Source organism: Sciurus vulgaris (genome assembly GCF_902686455.1).
Source record: "Sciurus vulgaris genome assembly, chromosome: X".
NCBI lineage: Eukaryota > Metazoa > Chordata > Mammalia > Rodentia > Sciuridae > Sciurus > Sciurus vulgaris.
This window is the reverse complement of record NC_136471.1, coordinates 67952855-67976298: the sequence shown is the minus strand read 5'-3', so window position 1 is coordinate 67976298 and position 23444 is coordinate 67952855. Positions and strand designations below refer to the sequence as shown.

The 23444-nt window shown below is 34.0% G+C and overlaps 1 protein-coding gene across 1 annotated transcript; it reads left to right on the top strand.

Annotated features, from left to right (window-relative positions):
• Positions 1–1559: 1559 nt before the first annotated feature.
• Positions 1560–23229, top strand: CYLC1 (cylicin 1; the record flags this gene model as incomplete). The annotated part of the gene is made up of 5 exons (XM_079123623.1): positions 1560–1737; positions 7386–7504; positions 9302–9538; positions 9695–10966; positions 23197–23229. The coding sequence occupies 5 exons, from the start codon at positions 1560–1562 to the stop codon at positions 23227–23229; spliced, it is 1839 nt and encodes a 612-aa protein (XP_078979749.1).
• Positions 23230–23444: the final 215 nt, after the last annotated feature.

The following is a 23444-nucleotide window of genomic DNA, read 5'->3' as shown; positions in this document are numbered from 1 at the left end:
TTGGGTATCAAAATTATGCTCTTAAAAAATGATGTTATACCATTTCTTCCTATTTTTTGAAGATGTTTCTAAATAATTATTTCTTTCTTAGGTGTTTGGGAGAATTGGTCAATGAGGGCAGTCAGAACTGGAGTTCTCTGTCTCGGTTAGTTTTTTAGTCTTTGAGTGAATGTCTTTAGTATAATTATAACAATTTAGATTTTATATTTCCCCATAGTTTAGTTTTTGTGTATTCTTCTCTAAGAAATTTTAGTCCATATAAATTTTTTAATTTATTGGAATAAAAATTTTATTTTTTCTTTTATTTCTGATTTATCTTTATTTTGTTTTCTTCCTGTACACTGTGGTTTAATTTGTGTTCATATCTAATTCATTGAGATGGATATTTAGATCATAGATTTTCAGCCTCTCCTTTTCTAATACATGATTTTAAGTTTATAAGTTCTTCCATAAATCTTTGCCCTCCATCAGTATCCAAATATCATTGTTTTGTTATATTTAAAATATTATTCAAAATGTTTTATAATATTTATTGTGAATCCTTTAATATTAATGTGAAATTCATTTATAATCCTTAATTTATACTGGCTTTCTTTTGCTGTTTTCAAAATTTACACTGTCTTCAAGTATTTGATTATGCTATGTCTTAGTGAAGATCTCTGTATATTTAATGTATTTGGAATTATTTGGGCTTCATGGACCTGTATATTCATTTCCCTCTTTGAATATGAGATGTTTGCTCTCATTATTTCTCTTAATATGCTTCTGTCCCTTCATTTTTCTCTGCTCTTTCTGGAAGAGGAAAAATGTGTATATTGGTGTGCTTGACAGTGTCCCTTAATTCTCATAGACTTTTTCACTCTTATTTAGTTATTTTTCTTTTTGTCTTTCTGCTAGTTTCACTAATTAATTCATTATTTTTCTCTTTTCTGCTTCATCAAATCTGCGGTTGAAGCTCTCTATGGAATTTTTCAGTTCAATCATTATATTCTTTAACACCAAAATTTCTTTTTTTTTTTTTTTTTCTGTTTGGTTCTTTTGTATGGTTTCCATCTCTTTGTTGAACTCTTTTCAATTTGCGAATGGTTTTCCTGGTTTCATAAATTTTCTATCTGTATTTTTCTTGCAGCTCACACTGAGTTTCTTTAAGATGATTGTTTTGAATTCAGTTTTAGGCACTTTATGTCTTCATTTCTTTTTGGGGTGGGTTATTGGTATTTTATTTTTTTCCTTGGATTATATCATAATCCAAGCCATTAACAAGCTATAGGGTTGTTAATGATCCCTATGACTTTATATTGGTGTATGTAAATATTCTACTCTTTGTTGACTGATTTACCCCACTTAGCCCATCAAGAAATTCTTGACAGGTCTTCTGGAATAGTCCAGAGGTGGGTTTTCTACTGGAGTCCTTAGGCAGGCTAGTATGGTGCTGGGGTTGTTTGATTTGATCTGAAGTCTGGGTCCACAAGGACGGAGTTAACATGAATGATCATTGAGCCTGAGTCTTCAGAAGCTTCTCAGGTGCTATAATGGCTCTAGTACTTGGGTTCATGGAGATGGCACTAGAGCCCAAGTGCATGGAACCTGGCATTCACTGGGGTAGTCCTGGAGCCTCGCCTATGGGACTGGGACTGAGCCCTGGGTTCATGAGGGCTGGCCTGGAGTCTGTGTCTGATAAGATGATCCTGGAGCCTCAATCTGATTGGGCTGGACTGAATGCCAGGGTCTACTTATGTGAGTCAACTTTGAGTCTACTGGAACAGGCCTGCACCCTGAGTCTACTAGAGTCTTGGGTTAGCCTGGTACTGGGGAAGACTGTAGCTGGCATCCAGGGAGGATAGTCTAAAACCTGCATATGTAGGAACTCATTTGGAACCTAGGTATGCAAGTGAAGTACTCTTGACTAAGTCCATTGGGACTATCCAACTGACAGAAACTACTAGGATGTGAATGTAGCCTGGGTTTCCTATACCCAGTCAGGATCCTTGGTCTGCTGGAGAATGGGGCCACAAGGCCAGACTGGAGCTACAGAGACTAGCCAGCACTTAGTGGGCTTATGTATTCAGGGTCTAGCCTAAAGCCTGGGTCCATGGGTACCATCCTGGTGTGTTAGTTAAATTTTTGTTTCTATAGCCAAAACACCTGACAAGAGAAAATTAGAGGAGGAAAAGTTTATTTTGGCTCACAGTTTCAGAGGTTCATTCCATATTCGACCAACTCCACTGCCCTGGGCCCAAGATGAGGCATAACACCATGAAAGAAAGATGGCAGTTTTGGAAAGCTGCTCATCTCATAGTAGCCTGGAAATAGAGAGAGGGGAAGGAGTCACAGGGAAAATAACCCTTCTAGGGCATGCCCCCAGTGACTTACCTCCTCCAGTCACATGCCACCTGCTTAAAGTTACTACCCAGTTAGTCCATTCAAACTAAGATGTACTGAAAAATTACAGTTCTCATTTTACTTCTGAATAAGCTGCATTAACATATTTTTATTAGGGAATACCTCATATCCAAACAATAACCTTTCTTTATGGTTCCTGGCCTGGATATGGGGTTTAAAAGTATTCGCCTGATATTGGAATAGAACCAGAAACAGTACACGTGAATTTGGGCTCTGGGGGATCATCTTGCAGTGGAGTGAATGGGCTTGAAGCCTGAGGACATATGAGCTAGCCAGGCTTGCTTGGAACCTGGATAGGGATGGGCATAATACTGTGTATACCTAGAGCCTGTATCCTTAGGGATGGCCTGGAGGCTGGGTTCATGAGGACTGGCCTGAGGCCTGGAGCCATGAAGACTGACCTTGAACTTAGATCCACAAGGGCAGACTGGGTACTAGGACCAGAGGCCAGTCTGGCATTGGGCTCCAAGGGTGGATCTGGACCCCAGATTCACTAAAGTAAGGCTGGATTCTGGATTCCCTGGGGCTTCAGAAACCTTCCTGGCATTGAGTTGGCCTTGAACCCGTGTCTAGGGAAGCCAGTCTTGAGGTTGGATCTATAGGTTCTGCTCTGGATACTGATATTTTAAGTACTGGCCCAGAACTAGTGTATGTGTGTGCCAACCTAGGTCTGGTGTGGGTATGGAAGTTTTGTCCAAGGGTGCTGGCTTGAATCTTGGGACTATGGAAGTTTGCCTGGCAATAGTATGAATCTGAATGCTAGGGTCAGGTGGGCTGGCCTGGCATTAATCTATCCTGCCTGGGGCTTCAGAAGCTGGTTTTTCATTGACTGAACCTCGAGCTTGTATTCATGCGGTCAGGTCTGAAGACTAGGTCTGAAGGTGTTTTCCTGGTGTTCAGAGGCACGGGGACATAGCTGTAGCTGGGGTTTATGAGCTCCAAACTGGAATCTGGGACTGTAGGAGTCAAACCAGGTGAGATTCATGTGAAAGTTCGTTGAAGTGTGAGGATAAGATATTAGAATTTCCATTTATATATTTCACTTCATCTTTTGAAACTTTTTATCTTGATTTATGATTTGTAATGCATGTAGTACACAATAAACTATATGTACAAAATATCAAGTTGTACTCAAAATGGTTTATGGATAAAAATTTTTTTAAAAAGTTAGAAAACAGAACTTCAGACTATGAGAAGGAAAACAAAATCAATGCCAGTATGAAATCTTTCTTCATGCAGTATGACTAGCAATCCAAAAATCGACCAATTTTTATACTATTAAATTTTCAGGGATGCAGCTCATGATATCATCTACATATTAATTTGAATTAATGTATACCATCAAAGACTCTCCATACTGTTTTCCATAATAGTTGCACCAATTTTCAGTCCCATCAGCAATGTGTACATGAGTACACCTTTTTCCTCATAGCCTCACCAGCATTTATTTTTGCTTCTATTCTCAGTAATTGACATTCTGAATGGAATGAGATGAAGTCTTAGAGAAGTTTTGATTTGCATTTCTCTAATTGCTAGAGATGTTGAACATTTTTTTATATATATTTCTTGATCGATTGTGTTTCTTCTGTGAAGTGACTATTTAGTTCCTTGGCACATTTATTGATTGGGTTCATTTTTGGGGTATTAATTTTTTGAGTTCTTTACATATCCTGGAGATTAATGCTCTATTTGAGATATAGGTGGTAAATATTTTCTCCCATTCTCTAGGGTCTCTCTTCAAATTATTGAGGGTTTCCTTTGCTGAGAAGCTTTTTAGTTTGAATCAATCACATTTATGGATTCTTGATTTTACTTCATGCATTTAAGGAATCTTGTTAAGGAAGTCTGATCCTAGATACACATGATGAAGTTTTAGGCAGACTTTTTCTTCTATTAGGCACAGAGCCTCTGTTCTAGTGCTAAAGTCTTTGATCTACTTTGAATTGAATTTCATGCATGGTGAGAGATAGTGTTTTAATTTTATTTTGTTACGTATAGATTTCCAGTTTTCCCAGCACCATTTGTTGAATAGGCTATGTTTTTAGTTCCTTTGTCTAGTATGAGACAACTGTAGTTATGTGGTTTGACTCTGTGTATTCTATTCTGTACCATTGGTCTACGACCCAGCTGTCCCACTCCTAGGTTTATATCCAAAGAACTCATGCTACAGTGATGCAGCCTCATCAATGTTTATACCAGCTCAACGCACAATAGCTAAACTCTGGAACCAACATAGGTGCCCTTCAACAGATGAATAAAGAGAATGTGGTATATATACACAATGGAATATTACTTGACATTAAAGAAGAATGAAATGATGGCATTTACCGGTAAATGGATGGAGCTGGAAAATACCATGTTAAGTGAAATAAGCTAATCCCAAAAAACCAAAGGCCAAATGTTTTCTCTGATATGACAATGCTAATTCACAATAAGGGTGGGGGAGCTAGGGAAGAATAACTTTGAGTTAGGCAGAGGGGAGTGATGGGAGAGGATTGGTATGGGGATTAAAAGGTTAGTAGAATGAATTGGACATTATTACCCTATGTGCATGTATGACTACACCACCGGTGTGATTTACATCATTTACAACTAGAAGAACGAGAAGTTATGCTCCATTTATGTATGATGTGTCGAAGTTCATGCCACAGTCATGTATAACTAATTTGAACAAATGAAATGTTTAAAAAGTTGTGTTCATCAAATCTCTCAGAATTTTTAGTGATTTACATTATATTATGTGTGAAATACTTAAACTCATGAAATAAATAATTACTAGTCAAAACAAAGACTAATAGTTCATTGATCAATGTTTTTGAAAAAGTATAAATTTTGACTATTTCAGAAATCTAAAAAGTTTTTATTTTCAATACTATTCAGAATAGTGGTTCTCAACCAGATCTCAGGATCAAAATCACCTGGTATATTTTTTAAATATATGCTTGATTAACCCAACCTAGAGACTGTGATTTATGCATCTTTAAGCAGTTCTTTGACATTTTCATGGTTTTAAAAATTTCCAAATTAATTCTGTTTTTTTAACTCTTCTTGACAACCACTCACTTAGATACTGTTTTACTCAGTATCTTTTATAGATTTTTCTTAAGTTAGTGGTTATTTAATGATACATATGGACTAGATTTATGCTGGGTACTAGAACATTACTTTGGAAGTGAAAAGAGTTTTTACTCAAATATAAATAAATTTTACTGTTTTGATTTATTTTATTTTGTTTTTAAGAATTGATGATGACAGATTTCATGAATTCTCACTGTTGCTATTGAAAGTTTATTCACAATACTTATATGACTATTATTACCAGTAATGTAAATCCAATTAAAGCATTTTTCTTTTTCTGACAGACAAGAAGTGAACATCAGAACATGTGCTAATCCCATTCCAAGTAAGAACTTAGTATTTGAATTTCACTTATTCTTTATATTTGAAACTGATTTTAGCAAATAATGATTAGTATCCTCTGTTAAATATGACAAATCAAAAACTGCCTTAAATTTATGATAAAATTTAATTAATGTATGTATGTATTCTGACCTGAACAAGAGCTTGTAATAGCTGATTTAAAATGAAAAACTTATTTAGCCTTTCCTTCCTCCTAGTAGTACAAAATATGCTTACTTATTTAAGTTCCCCTTGTGTCCAAAATCCAAAATTACAAAACCCAAAGTAAGGAAGACAAATATAGTGAGACAGGTGAATGTAATTACTGAACATTCCATTTGTTGAAGAGCTGCAACTTTGGAAAGTTCTCATTAATAATCTGCCATAATGCTACAATTTTTGCCCAGTGTTTCCCCTCTGGAAACATAAAAAGGAAACTGTAATATTGTGATTAAGAACATGAACTCAGGGGTCAAATTGTCTATATGTGAATATTTACTACTTAATAACCTTATGATTTGGGTGAAGAATATAACTTCTGTCAGTACTTTATTTTTATTCATTTATAAAATGGAGGTAGTTGACTTATCTAATTCAAAGAGTTTTTGTAAGTATTAAGTGGGTTTACACATATGAAGCACATTGAACATAGTTTGACAATATTAAACATTACATAAGGGTTAGCAATTTCAGTTATGCCATCACTACTACTACTACTTCTACTAATACTTCCCCATATAGCACCTCTTTAAATATTTGAATAAAGTGGTTATCTCTCTCTCTAGTTTCTTTATCTCCAGGAGAATTATCCTGAGTTTCAAATACCATTGCTGTTTTGACATAATTTCTGAATAACTTGTTTTTCCTAATTACCCTATTCTACTCTATAGTAACATTCCTATTACTATATTACTGGATGCCTTCAAATGTGTATATGACATTCTTTAAATAGTGTTTCCATATTCACTACTTGGGTCAATAGCCTAAATTCTATTGTTTGGGATAACATTGAGGTAACAGGGATGATAAAATAAGTACTCGAATTGAATCAAATCAAAAATTGTACTGTCTATTTTATGGCCAGAATTGTGCTGGTTATTGTGGGAACAATAGAAGGAATCATAATATTATCTGCAATCTAACCAAAATGACATAAGGAAAAGAAACCAAGTCAACAAAATGATGTAGGCATTTGAAAGGAAACAGCTAATCTTTCTTGGTTTTCCATTCCTATGCTTTTTCTTTAGCATATTATCATCATGATTTAGGTAACTTTGTAAATTTTTTTAAATGTAGAAGATAAAATAACAAATGTTATGTTAAACAAAATTCGGTATTAAAGAGGGAAGGTGATTTTTATTTTCCCTAATTGTTATACAAATAAACTATAGGCCTGCAGGAGAGAACCTATATTTTGAGTTATTCTAATTTTATTTAAATTATATATATATATATATATGTGTGTGTGTGTGTGTATATATATGTATACATATATATATATATATATATTGCTGAAGAATGTTCCAGTGCTGACCAAGCCTTGCTATTAATTCCAAATTACTTATTGCTTCCTCTCATTTTAGTCAGTGATACTAGTGGAAAATCATGGTATCAAGAACACTTTGCTTGGACATTTCCCAAACCATCCATGCCAAGTAGAAAAGAGAGATCAAGACCTTCAGAATTACAAATCACAGTCCCTGTAAGTATGGTAAAGATTATTTTAAACTTAATCTAAATTGGTACAACATATTATAATATAATATAATATAATATAATATAATATAATATATAATATAATATAATATTAATATTAATACCTGGAAGCAGATTTTGAATTTATAATTCTCTGTTGAACAGATTGCCCCACCTGTTTCAGATTCAACTTTTATTTGTACATGGTACTTTACATCAGTAATTATATAGCTAAAGGACTAGGCAACCTTGTAGCATAATGCTACATCTGGTGTACCTGTCAGAAAATGTTTACCAGATACATGCAAAAATAATCTGAAATTTGGATATTATGTCAGAAGTAATCTTATGGTTTCCCAGTTTCCAATATTCTTTGATTGCAATTGAGGCTACTTGATACTAGAAGATTGAAGTTTACTCGTCCTTCTATAAAATGAATCATCCTATTAATGACCAAAGAGTAAAACCAGTATGCATGGATCACCTATTGTGTTATCACAATATTTTTAAAGCATCTCCCAAAGTTATAGCTAATACATTTGTCCAAGTGCCATTAATTATATAGGTTGTGATCCAAATAGCATACTTCTTTTCATGTTTCTCTTTTAGTACAATATGAACATGTGATTGTTGGTGTCTCTACTGGCTCATTCAAAGTGTATAAGGGGATACAGCCACATCAATGTTCATAGCTGCTCAATTCACCATAGCCAGATTGTGGAACCAACCTAGATGCCCTTCAGTTGATGAATGGATAAAGAAACTGTGGCATATATATACAATGGAATATTACTCCGACATGAAGAATGATAAAATTATGGCATTTGCAGGCAAATGGATGAAATTGGAGGATATAATGCTAAGTGAGATAAGCCAATCTCAAAAAACTAAAGGATGAATGATCTCGCTGATAAGTGGATGAGAACATATAATGGGGGGTAGGAGGGGTTAGCGTTAGGGCTAGGGTTAGGTTTAGGGTTAAGGATAAGGAGGGTGGTAAGAATGGAGGAAGGAAGGACTGTATAGAGGGAAAAGAGGGGTGGGAAGGGTGGGGGGGAAGGGAAAAATAACAGAATGAATCAAACAACATTGCCCTATGTAAATTTATGATTACACAAATGGTATGCCTTGACTCCATGTACAAACAGAGAAACAACATGTATCCCATTAGTTTAAATAATAAAAAAAAACAAAGTGTATAAGAAGCAAATCTACAATTAGATTTTGTGACCACTTATTACAATTGACAAATCTTTGTATGTGAGTTGAAAACAAATTACATCACTGCTACCCAAGTTAACATAGATCAAATCAAATGTTTGTTTCATTTTATGTCCTTGGTTTCTGCAATACTTCACAATCATGATCTCAGGCTCTCATTTTTACCAGAGACTTGATAAGCAGAAACAGAAGGCTTGTCCTGAATAATACACCTATCACAATTTCTCTGACAAATTTCAAAGTGATTATTTTCTTTCTGGCTAATTTTGGGGGAAAGAGTATGCAACTTGTCAGAGATAATGATCCAAAAGGACCCCACTCTTGATTGTCAGGACAAATTATAGATGCCATGGATCATTGAGAACCTGTTCCAATCCTAATATGAATGATTAAGTTATCTAATTTTGAAAGCAAATTTATGACACATGCACATACACACACACATATGCACACACAATCTTGAAATAGAAAGAAAATCATAAACTAATTTTAAATAGATAATGAAAAGAAAAATTATTTCAATGTGGCAATATGAAAATATGGAACATTCACAAATTCTCATTATTCTAACTTATCTTTTCAGAGACAAGACCAAAGAAAACTAGAGGAAGGTCAGAAGCCAGCTCATATATGGATAAGGCATTCTTTCAGAAAAATTTTCCAAAGGCCATCCATTTACTTAGCTATCAGGATACAGGCTCCATTCAGACATCATTATACTCCCAAAACCCGTGACATAAAGGCAGAAACTAAAAAGTCAAATGATGATAGAAAAAGACCAACTTTAGAGAATAATTTCAAGAAAGAAACAGGCCCATATGTAGCAAATCCAGAATCCAAGAAAATAATAAAAGATGATAAGCCTAAAAGAATAAATAAAGGAAATGAAATTCCATCAAACACCTCATTTGAAAGTGAAATATTTAAGAAGTCAAAATCCAAATCAGAAATAAATTCAGAATTAAAATATTCTAAGGTAGCCTCTAAAACAGATTCAAAACAAGATACAGAAAATCCAAAGAATTCCAAGGAGAGAGATACTGAATCCACATGCACAACAAACAATCCAAAAAATGATTCTAAGGCAATCTCAAATAAAAATTCTGATAGCAAATCAGAGACTTGCTCGATAAATATTTCAAATGTAGATTTAACTATGTATTTAGAGGAGCTTGGTGATAAATCCATGGATGTTGATTCATGGTCAAAGAATTATTCATGGAACAATTCAAAGAAAGATGCAAAGAAAGATGCAAAGAAGGATGCAAAGAAGGATGCAAAAAAGAAGGATGCAAAAAAAGGCTCTGATGCAGAATCTGAAGAGTCCAAAGATGCAAAGAAAGATGACAAGAAGAAGGATAAGAAAGGGGGAAAGAAAGATGACAAGAAGAAGGATTCAAAGAAGGACACAGAGTCTACAGATGCTGAATCTGAGGAATCAAAAGATGCAAAGAAAGATTCAAAGAAGAAGGATAAGAAAGGGGGAAAGAAAGATGACAAGAAGAAAAAGGATACAGAGTCTACTGATGCTGAATCTGAAGAGTCAAAAGATACGAAGAAAGATGATAAGAAGGATAAGAAAGGGGGAAAGAAAGACGACAAGAAGAAGGATGCAAAAAAAGATGCAGCCTCTACTGATGATTCTGAATCAGAAGGTGAATCAAAGAAGGGTAAGAAAGATGAAAAGAAGGACAAGAAAGATGCCAAAAAGAAGAAGGATGCAGGATCTACTGATGCTGATTCTGAATCTGAAGGGGATACAAAAAAAGGTAAAAAAGATGAAAAGAAGGGCAAGAAAGGTAAAGGAAAGGATGCAAAGAAGGCTGCAGAGTCTACTGAAAGTGAATCTGATATGGAGTTAAAAGATGGTAAGAAAGAGTCAAAGAAGGGAAAGAAAGGTTCAAAGAAAGATTCAAAGAAGGATGCAAAGAAGGACGCAGAGTCTACTACTGACTCTGATAAATCACTAAGTAGATATGACTCTAAAAAGATAACTGAGGAATCAGATGCTACATCCACAGATTCGAGGAAGACATCAATAGAACTGAAGAAAGGGGGATCGAGGATGTCATCAAAAAAGACTACTTTCAAAGACAAAGAGAAAAAATCAAGTACAGGTAGAGTTCCTCCATCAAGAGAAAGACCACCACTGCCTCCTTGTGAGCCTTTTTTACCATCACCTAAGGTAAAACGTCTCTGTCGGTGCAAGATTCCTCCTCCACCTCCAAAACCAAGATATGCTCCTTTGGTATGTCTACTCCTGTTTTATTTTTCAGGTCAAAATGTATTTTAAAATGAAATCTTTTTATAAGTTTGAATTTATATATCTTCTGAAGAACAGTTCTCTTTAATTGTAATAATGTCCAAATTGCAACTCAGAAGTAGGAAAGATTATAAGTACTGCAAAATTTCTTCAAAGAGTGGCAAAACAAATGTTAACATTTAGGAGAGTAAGAATTATTTGGACTAGAGCATGGAGAAGTGGCTCTTGGTTTAAGAAAACATATTCAATTATTCGTAAGAAGGATCATTTTACAGAAATGATTAACGTTAAACAGTTTTTGCAAAAACAAAGTTGAAAATTGACTAAGACTTCTACAAGGGCAGATTTAAGTAATACATGAAGTCATCACCTGGGAAGTTGCTGAATACAGTAACTAAATTAAGTAAAATCCAGTCATAACAGATGGAAATATACCAAGAGTCACATGTGCAAAAATTGTTACTTAATCTTAGTCTGGACTAAATATTTTCTGTGAGTCCTCATCTTTACTCATACCAGAAAATGAAAGTTAACTCTCCAGAAGTAATCAGATCTCCTTTGATTTCTAACAGTCTCTTTAAGGTTAACTCCATCTCTTTATGGGTAAATACCATGTCTATTTAGCTGCTTCTTTCTCCCTTCCTCAAACAGTCTTATTTTAAGGGAAAATGTGAAAGATGTATCACTTTGAAATGATGGTTTCCTATTCCACATGTTGGCCTCACTTTCTGGTTCTCTTTCTTTTTTGGTTGAGTTCTAACTCATATGTATGGTTTCTGGACATCAGTCTGTTTCCTTTGCTTTCACAGTATTTATTGCCTATTTTCAAAGTAGTGGGACTGATGCCCTCTGTCATGCTAAACACAGATCCTATGTAGGTATGGTGAGGTCTTAATCTTAAGCTTCTCATTTTCATTCATTGCCTCCTCCTATTTAACTTCCTCTCTTTCCTCCTTCATCCACTCCCTGCTCTCTCTCCTCCTTTTCTTTGACTCTCTCAAGGGGCTTTGATTTTCTTTTCTACTCTAGTGGGAAATCCATTTTATCTTATGTTCCAGGTTTTTTTATTATCTTTGCTTTATAAGGAAACTTTATATACAGACTTACACTTGCATTACATATATTAATACTTTAGAAATTAGAAACATATCTCACAAGGCCTAATTTGAAGCCCATTTTTCTCCCAGTATTTTCAAAAAGACTGTTTTGCAACTCAAACTTGATTAATGAACCCTTGTTTTAGATGATATCTTTTCTCTGAACCTTATGGACTGAGTCAACAGATGGGTAGCCACTAGGTCGAAAAAATATACAAGGAACTAAAATACACTGGAAAATATTTTTAAGGTAAATGTGAAAAATGACCCTCTAAGAGCCACATTCATTACAACAAGTGGTTTTGATTAAAAAAAAAATAAGTAAAATATGAGAAAAATTATGGCAATGATTAAGTTTAATTAAGAAAATAAGAAATCATGCCTATTCACCTTAATAAAATTCCTATACATGTTCCCAGTCCAGGCTTTTCCATTTCTACCACTCTACTTTTCACTGTTCTTTTAAAGGTTACTGAATACATTCTTGTGACCACATACACTGATTTCTCCTCTCTCCTCATCTTATTCTACCACCAAAAAACTTTTAAATTAACAGTTTTCTCCTTCTGTAAACACTTGCTGTACTTCATATCCCTAACACTGTGCTTTCCTATTTTCATATCTGCTTGATGGAAGCTATAATCACCTTCATTGTATCCTCTGCTTCACCATTAAATGTTGTAATGACCAAAGTCTTGTTCTTGATCTTCAATATATTCAATCCGCTTTGTTGAATTCACCCAATCCAATGGCTTTAAGTACCATATATGCATTGATGACTCCAAAATAAACATCTCTACCCCTGCACTTCCACTGAGCTCCAAATTCTTACCTCAAACTGCCTACATGAAATCTTCACTATATTATCTACTGGACACCTCAAACAAAATATGTTTGAACAATCTTTCTTTTACTTTTTTTTGGTACTGGGGATTGAAACCAGAGGAATTTTACATCCCCAGCCTATTTTATTTTATACATATTTTTTGAGACATGGTCTTAATAATTTGCAAGATGTTGGCCTCAAACTTGCAAACCTGCCTCAGTTTCCTGAGCTACTGGGATCACAGGTGTGCACCATCATGCCCAGCAGTAAATGAAGATTTATTTGTACTAGGGATGGGACCCAGGTGTGCTTTACTACTAAGCTACATTACAAGGCCCCACCCATTTTTGGAGACAGGGTCTGGCTAAGTTGTTTCGGCTGGCCTTGAACTTGTGATTTTCCTACCTCAGCAACCCAAGTAATGGAAATGCAGGAGTGTGCAGGAGTAACACTCTTAACCTACCCTAAAATCTGTTCCTGCTCTAGCCTTTGACTTATCAAATGACACCTCTATCCAACAAGTTGAGTTTCAAACCTGAATATAATCTGGATTCCTCTATTCTTCACCCCTCACATGTAATCAATCAGTAAGGCATGACTACCCTACAACCAAAATATATCCTAAAGCTGTACAGTTTTCTGTATCTCCAAGAATAGTATCTTAATGGCCCAAATCATCAACATCATCTTTACTGGAACACTATGAAAGTTTCCAAATAGTGGGCCTATATAATGCTTGAAAGTGGATTCCCATTGCAATCAGAATAAAGTCAAATTCCTTACTCTGGCTTTCAGTTCCTACATTATCCAGTCACTACCCTTTTTTTGCACCCTTAACTTGTATCACTATTTCACTTTTATTTAAGGATCTAGCCAAACTCACATTCATTTTGTTTCTCATATATTTCAAAGTGATTTACTTGCCAAGCCTTTGCATATGTTGTTCCCTCTGAATAGAAGTCTCCGCCACATGAACTTTGAGTAGTTAATCTGTCTCATCATTTACTTTTAGCTGAAATGTGGTCATTAGAGAAGTCTTTCCTGAGTATACCTCTTCCACAGCTGTCCATTCACCCTCTAAACCGTACATCCTACTTTATTTCTACTTACTGAATTTATCATTATTTAAATTTCATTGTATATTAATATTTTATTAATTATAATCACTATTAAAATTCAGGTTCCATGCAGGAAGTACACTTTATTTCTTTATTGCTATATGCACAGTCCCAACACCAGAACCCAAGCTGTATGTAATTAATTGGTTGAGAATTTGTTCTCTTTAAAGAGTCAACAAGAAGATCATGTCATGATAATTGAAATTTCTGATATCCATCAATCCTCAAATAGTAAAATATGGCTATCCTAAAATATACCCTGAATCAGTCAATTTTTCTACATTTCCATAACTAATGGTACAAATCCTCTGCCTAGTCATCATCCTCATCATCATTATCATCATCTTTCCAATATCTGTGCTAGCCATAATAGACAGGATATTTGAGAGGTAGGAAAAGTTTATAAAAGTGCAGTATACATTCTAAGGGTCTGGAAAAACTATAGAGACTTTTCATTTAGTGTTGGGGAATTTATAAACAGATTGTGTTAATAAGTCTTAGGACTCCCTTATTAGGGACTCAAAGAATCATGTTGTTTTCTCTTTCCTTCCCCACTGGAGTTCTACTGATCTTCAATGCAGCACATAATCAAAGTTACTGTCACATTTCAGAGTCAGCTCTGTTTACACTCCCATATTACGTCAAATAGCTTTGATTTGAATCCTTGGTCTACCTCTTACTAGCAAAATACCTGTGGAGTACCTTCTTAATCATTTGAAACACCACCACTTTTCAGAATTGGAAAATGGGGTATTAAAAAGATTTTTTCATAGGAAAATTAAACATGCACTTTACTTAGTGTAATATCTGACATTGTATTATGCATAAACATGAAGCTGTCCTCCTGTTATATATCCCCCAAAATAGATTGGGGTAGATTTTAATTTCATCTAGATTATATGAATGAATTAAAAAGGAAAAGATCCTGTAGAAAAAGTTCAAGTCAATAAGCAAACCAATCAATATTCTCAACTGTTGTTGTTTTCTCTATAAAATTGGTTAATTGATAGCATATTTCATTTTTCATCAAGTATTATCATTTACTGAGCACCAAGTGATTATATGGAATTGTATTCCATCCTAAATATTTGAGGTATTGGAGGGTGAAACTGATTAAATTATGTCTTATGTATATTCAAATACATCACAGTGAAACTCAGCCCAGAGTTTGTAAAAATAATATGCATAAATATAATTATAAAATAACCACCAAAAAGCTTATCTAATAAATTTCTACAGTAAATTAGAAGTCAAAAAGGTGCCTGAAGTGATCAGATTGTTTTTAAAAAGGAGGCTACAAGTTGATATATTGTTCCTTTTCACGGAAAGTAAATATTATTTGCATAAAACAGGAGAGCATTTCAAAATATTCTATGTGAACTTAGTCAAAACACATCTGAAGTTAAACACATAAGAACTATGGGGGTTGGTTTAATTTTCAGTTTTTTTCCAGGAAAATGTGTGGCTTCATGATAAAATAAAGCAAATAAACTCCTTTATTATTCTGGGACTGACTCCTCATCTCTAAAATGAGGAATTGAACTAAACAAGCTATAAATTGAACCTTAATTGATAGTATAGTAGGAAGATTTCGATGTTTTTTATTATATCAGAAGTGGAAAGGTCAGATGCTTGCCCATAATATTAATGAAACAGAGATGGAATACTACAAATGTGGTAGCAGAAGGAACTGAACCACTAGAACAAAAGAAATAATGACTTCATTAAATGGAAATTATTACCAGATGGAATTATTCCTAGGAATGAATAGAAAAATTACTGGAGACCACTCTGATTTCTAGTTTTATTGAAAAATATTTTAGATGTGCTTGTATAATCTATAGTAATGAATTGGGAGGACATTTATTTCAAACACTGTCATTAACTGATATGGTTTGTTTAAAAAGAAAGTAGGACTGTGAATGTGGCCCAGGGATGTGCCTGGTACACATGAGTCCCTGGGTTCAAGTATCAGCATTGCAAAAAATCATAAAATAAAATTTAAATAATTTTAAAAGTAGAGTTACTTTAATTTGAAGCCATGTTATCACAATATTTGATAGATATTCAAGTGCCAGTGAAATTTAATGGCCCAGGGAGAAATACAAATATTCCGGATTTATTTCTTTAGCTGCTTACTTCCATATCTATAAATAATATATTTATATATATGTTTAATTTTGCACATTTTCTATTGATTTTCTAGTATTTTCTTCATTTACTGATGAAGTTTTAGGTAATATGTTTTCATGATCTCACATTCCTTCTTCCTCATATGGTTCAATCTTTATTTTTATTTCTTTTATTAACTACATTTATAACTTTAAATATCATATTTCTAATTTTTTTCCTAGTTTTCTTACTCTCGAATTCTTCTTTCCTGTTCCCTACCTCTAGTTCTTCATTTAAAATTGCTCATTTTAGCTAGTATATTATAATTATATATAATTGTGGGGATTATTATATTTGTATATTCACATATTTGATCAGATTCATTCCCCTTTGCCTTCCTTACCTCCACCTTCTGCCTGATTCACTTTCTCTACTCTACTAATCCTCATTCTCTTTTTATTATCATTAATTTAATTAGTTCATTGTAATTATATGTAAAAACTGTATTTGTTGTGGTATATTTGTACATGTACATAGCATAATTTGATAGTTTTCTTTCTCCAGTACTTCCTGATATACTTCAGTGTTTCTTCCCTCTCCAACACCGTCCTCTCTTTGGTTAGACTCCTTTCTCTTGTCATGAGATACCCTTTTTATACCTTTTTTCGCTCTTTCTAGATTCCACGTTTGAGAGAAAATATTTGACCAGTGACTTTCTAAGTAGGACTTATTTCATTTAGTATGATGTACCACCTGGTTTTCCTCCATTTACCAGTAAATGACATAATTTCATTTTTTCTTTATGGTTGAGTAAGCCCCCATTGTATATATGATTTTTTATAATGATCTTTCACCAAATTCTATGGCTTTCTCTCTATTGACATTCCCCAGTGACCTCTTACCTTTATCAGAAATGTGTCTCCTCTTGTAATGTCCCTGAATTTCTACTCTCATAACTTTTTCTCTTCTTTTCATACTACTATTTCTCTATCTTAATTTCTGATACTTACCCCTTCTTCCAATGTGCAATTCAATATTGTTTTTTTATGGATCAGTTCTTAGACCTTGTTTCTTCTCTACATACTATATTTGGGAGTTTTTTAATATTATTATTTCTTCCATTTGCATTTCTATTATTATTACTATTATTCATTCCTCTGTAGGCATTTTCAAATGTATATCTCTAAACTATTCCTCATCCAAAATCTCTGTTATTCCTTATATTCAATCAATTTCTAAGTTGCAGAGGTTCAGGAAAAATGGATTTGAAACTTAAAATTATCTTTAAATATTTTTTTTGTGCATGTGTGATTTGGGCTAAATCCTCTATAAATAAGAATAATAGTACCTAACCTACACACTGTAACAAATTATTCCTATGCTCAAATGAGAAAGAGGTTAAAAGAGTTTTGTAAATGCCAAATTATTATAAAAATACAATAATTTATTACAGTTATTACTGCCTTTTTGCCTTCCTTACATTACTTCCATTTTTCTACAGTGTCCCCTTCTTTTGTAGTTGTTTACATCAAAACACAACTTCCTTCAAAAAGCCATAACACATTTTCTCTATTTTTTGGTTGATATTAGTATTATCTTTCAAACAAACTAAAAATCTCTCATTGGTGTTGACCAAATCCTTGTATTCACATAGCACCAGAACATTGTTCTGGAAGCTGAATATGATTAATAAATATTTGTTGATTAACCTGGAGATTTTGCCAGTAGAAGTCATGGTTTTATTTTTTTAAATTGAATATTACATATTTATTTGAAATTTTTGTAATATTCGCATGACTTATCTATTTCATTTTCTCCATTTCATCTGAATCATCTTTTATTCATACTTCTTTCTTTTTAAACACTGCTGGATTCTGTTGACCCTACCTTCAAAATATTCCTGGAATCTAATTACTATCCCTTAGCTGTGCTGTAATGATTCTAGTCCCAGCCACTGTTATCACTCTCCTGAATTACTGCAATAACCACATAAGAGATCTTTATGCTTTTAATCTTTCCCCATTTATATTCTGACCAAATTATAGTGTTCCACTGTGTGCATCAATGAATATCTGACAAAAATCCCACTATTATGCATAATTATTATGTACCAATGAAAATGTTTAAAAGAGAGGATTTTAAAAATGTCCCTTGGCCATCAGATTATGTCATTCTTATGCTTACAACCCTGTAACAAAAGGAGGGGGCATATGAAACCTTTTGAGAGTGACTGAAGTGTTCAAAATCTGGATTGTGGCAGTGGTTTGACAAATATGTATGTCTTTAGAAAGTCACCAAATTCTAAAATCAGTTTAAATTGATGTAGTTTGTTTTATATCCATTTAATCAACAGTTATTTAAAACAAAGTTGATGAAAATATATACTACATAGAATCCACAGAATTCAATTAAATCAAAAGAAACAAACTAACCTGCAAAAAACTCTATAATGACATAATAAGTGACAAAATGTTTACAATTTTCAACAAAACCCTAGATAATCTGATTCACTTTTACCTGTGATTTTATTTTCTTTTCCACTTAATCTTTTTTAATCACTTTGACTTCTCTGCTATCCCTTGAATAACCCAGGAATATTACTTAGGGATATATATACTTGTCATTTCCTCCACCTAGAATATTCTTTCCCCAGATTTCTATCTGGTTAACTCCCTCTCTTCTTCAATTATTTGCTCACCTGTCAATTTCTCAATGAGGCAAGTCTGACCACACTATTTTAAAATGCAACTGTCAGGCACAGTGGTGTACACCTGTAATCCCAGCAGCTTGGGAGACTGAGGCAGTATAATTGAGAGTTCAACGTCAGCCTCAGCAACTTAGCAAGGCCCTAATCAACTCAGTGAGACCCTGTCTCTAAATAAAATACAATTTAAAAGGCTGGGGATGTGGCTCAGTGGTTAAGTGCCCCTGGGTTCAATCCCGGGTACCAAAAAATGCAGTTGTTCCCCTTCACACTCTCACCCTTATCTACATGGTCATATAATAATATACTTTCCAGTATATGATCTAGTTATTTATTGTGTTGATTGTAGGTTGTGCGTACCCTTTGCTAGAAAAGAAAACTGTTTGAGGCTAACCTTGTTTTGTTTACTGATATACCTGAAATGCCCTAAAGAGTGCCTGGAACTCAATATTTGTTGAGTAAGTAAATGATGCTTCTTAGAGAATTAGGAAGAAATGAAAGAATTACTGGGCAGTTATATAAACAGAGGATGAAGTTGGATAGTATGACTTTTTAGTGTGCTCAGTCCATGAATTAATCTATTCATTCACTGAATAAAGGTGAAGAAACTGATATTTGAAATGGATCATGAAGGATGAGTAAAATTTTGACAAACAATAGGGAAGTTTCTATCCAAAACCACTCAACTAACCTGACTGAAATTTTAGTAAGAAATGAAACATTAAAAGATGATGCTGAAAGGATATGCTAACTGAGGAATACTGTCATATTAGTCAGAATGAAAGTCTAAGGGACATAATAGCAGAAACAGGATATTGTGACACCACTGCAAAAGCTTATTATAAGAAACACTATATATGCCACAGTTTCTTTATCCATTCATCAACGGAAGGGCATCTAGATTGGTTCCACAATCTGGCTATAGTGAATTGAGCAGCTATGAACATTGTTGTGGCTGTATCTCTGTAGTATGCTGATTTTAAGTCCTCTGGGTATAGGCCAAGGAGTGGGATAGCTGGGTGAAATGGTGGTTCCATTCCAAGCTTTCTGAGGAATCTCCATACTGCTTTCCAGAGTGGCTGCATTAATTTGCAGCCCCACCAGCAATGTATGCGTGTACCTTTTTCCCCACATCCTCACCTATTGTTGCTTATGTTCTTGATAATCACCATTCTAATTGGGATGAGATGGAATCTTAGGGTAGTTTTGATTTGCATTTCTCTTATTACTAGAGATGTTGAACATTTTTTCATGTATCTGTTGATCGCTTGTAGATCTTCTTCTGTGAAGTGTCTGTTCATTTCCTTAGCCCATTTGTTGATTGGATTGTTTGTATTCTTGGTGTAGAGTTTTTTGAGTTCTTCATAGATTCTGCAAATTAGCGCTCTATCTGAAGTATGAGTGGCAAAGATATTCTCCCACTCTGTAGGCTCTCTCTTCAAATTACTGATAGTTTCCTTTGCTGAGAGAAAACTTTTTAGTTTGAATCTATCCCAGTTGTTGATTCTAGCTTTTATGTGTTGTGCTATGGGAGTCCTGTTAAGGAAGTCTGATCCTAAGCCAACAAGGTGAAGGTTTGGACCTACATTTTCTTCTATAAGATGCAGGGTCTCTGGTCTGATTCCAAGATCCTTGATCCATTGTGAGTTGAGTTTTGTGCAGGGTGAGAGATAGGGATTTAGTTTCATTCTGTTGCATATGGATTTCCACTTTTCCCAGCACCATTTGTTGAAGAGGCTATCTTTTCTCCATTGCATATTTATGGCCCCTTTGTCTAGTATGAGAAAATTGAATTTATTTGGGTTTGTGTCCATGTCCTCTATTCTGTACCATTGATCTACCTGTCTGTTTTGGTACCAATACCGTGCCGTTTTTGTTACTATTGCTTTGTAATAGAGTTGAAGATCTGGTATTGCGATACCCCCTGCTTCGCTCTTTCTACTGAGGATTGCTTTAGCTATTCTGGGTTTCTTATTCTTCCAGATGAATTTCATAATTGCTTGCTCTATTTCTGTAAGGTACATCATTGGGATTTTAATTGGAATTGCATTGAATCTGTGTAGAACTTTAGGTAGTATGGCCATTTTGACAATATTAGTTCTTCCTATCCAAGAACATGGGAGATCTTTCCATCTCCTAAGGTTTTCTTTCATTTCTTTCTTTAGTGTTCTGTAGTTCTCATTGTAGAGGTCTTTCACCTCTTTTGTGAGATTGATTCCATGAAGAATGATAAAATCATGGCATTTGCAGGCAAATGGATGAAATTGGAGGATATCATGCTAAGTGAGATAAGCCAATCTCAAAAAACTAAAGGACGAATGATCTCGCTGATACGTGGATGAGGACATATAATGGGGGGTAGGAGGGGTTAGTGTTAGGGTTAGGGTTAGGTTTAGGGTTAGGGATAAGGAGGGTGGTAAGAATGGAGAAAGGAAGGACTGTATAGAGGGAAGAGAGGGGTGGGAGGGGTGGGGAGGAAGCAAAAAAATAACAGAATGAATCAGACAAAATTGCCCTATGTAAATTTATGATTTTCAATTAAAATTAGAGAAAAAAGAAATACTAAAACATAAACCAGGTGGAAGGAAGATAAAGCTCTGGTTTATATTATGATTATTTCTTCAATGCATTTTAAATTACATGCTTTCCAAATAATGTTTTGCTTATTTTATAACTATTGATTTTCTGCTCCTTTGTGGCACTCTAAACATGCATGAAATTAATCAACCCCTTCCTCCTCACCTATCATGAGGCTTCATGTCCTTTTCTTGGACTCTTGATTGTCAATAATAAACTTGAATTATACAATATTCCTTCCTTATACAAATTCTTATTATTTGGACATTTCCAAAATTCTTTCCTAATCCTATCATATCCAGAGCTATCAAGCTAACTTATCATGAAGGTGTTAAGTTTAATTTTGGTTACTCTTCTAATAATAATTACAGTTTTTAACTGAGTAGTTTAAGGATGCTAAAGACAAAAATCTAAAGATTGGATTTGGAATTAGAATAATTGAAATGTTTTAGAATGCTTGCCATCTGTAGTGCTTCTCCCAAATCACAATCTGTAAATAAAAGTTATGCCACACATATTTAAAGCTATATCTATTCAACATATTACCCAAATTATTTAAGAAGTATAACAGTGTATGAAAGAATATTTAACTATGAATCAAGAGTGCTAGTGATGAGGCACACTTCTGAGAATAAAATGAAAATCCTTATAACAGTAAGTCAGAAAAGAGCTAAGGATGTGGTTCAGTGGTTCAGTGTTTCCCTAGCTTGCAAGAGGCTCTGAGTTCAATCCCCAGTATGAGGGGGAAAAAAATCAAAAAAATTGGAACAGATAATTCATACAGGAAAAAATACAAGATACAAAATCATGAAAATGTGTTGACTATGGGTGGTTAGAAATTTAATCAACACTGTAAGTTCATTTAACTTTTAATAATTCAACAAATCATACATAGATTACATAAATACAGTAAATATAATTTTGTATGTACTGTATATATAATAGATATCTTGTAGCTATTGAAGCTTCAGGGACAGTGGTGCATTTATTCCGTGATGATTACAGAAGAAGACCTATGCAAATTGTCTTACCTTCTTCTGGGTCTATGCGGGGATATGTAGAATGAATCATAAATAGTAACTCCAATGCTATCTATAAGATAACAGCTTTGGAATTAAACTTGTAAAATTAGGGGAATGCTCTAGTAGAACATGAAAAAAGAATAACAAATGTTCATGAAAATTATAATTATGAAACCTAAAGAATTAGAAGGAAAAGATAATACTATAATATTAGGAGAAAGAAGCTGGCAAAATACTATCAAATTGCACCTAGAGAAAAATCTATATGTGAACAGAGACTTCTCTATAGTATATACATGTACAAATAAAAATATTTGTATTATCATGGTAAAATGTGGAGTTACTATCAGTTATTTTTAAATACATTTTGTGTTGTATTTTCACTTTTAGACATTCTAGTCTATTAAAATAGTAGTTAAAATAGAGCTTATACTAATAAAGTGACAATGATGGACTTTGATTCTGTACAAACAATGGAAACTGGTCTAACATTCATTAATTCTCACCCTTCACTGGACATTATTATCAATCAAGGAGCTTGATCAGCATGCAAATTGCTAAACTCAGTCTTCAGAGATTTTATTTTGATATATCTAGAGGCAAGGAACCTGCATTTTTAAGAAGAAATAATAAAAACGATGTTCAAGTACCCTTCCATATATTAATTAGATGATTTGGTATGATCTGCAATACATCAGAGATTGTCTCTACTTAATAATGTTTTATGCTTTATTTTCATCTTTCTGCTTTATTCCTCAGCCTGAAGCAGAGTGGATTCGTAAGCTGCTTTAAAGAACAACTGAGCAGTTGGTTTCACAGAATGGCCTTAAAGTAAGCACTACCTACTACTCTTCAAGGAGCATCACTACTTCTGTGGAACTGTAATAAATAAAAACAAGTCTTTCACGGGGAAAAGGAACTTATTTTTTGCATATAATTTGTTAAGGTGCTTTAGAGGGTTTTTTTTTACATGCTGAGACCAAAGTAATGTAGCATTTTACCTCATG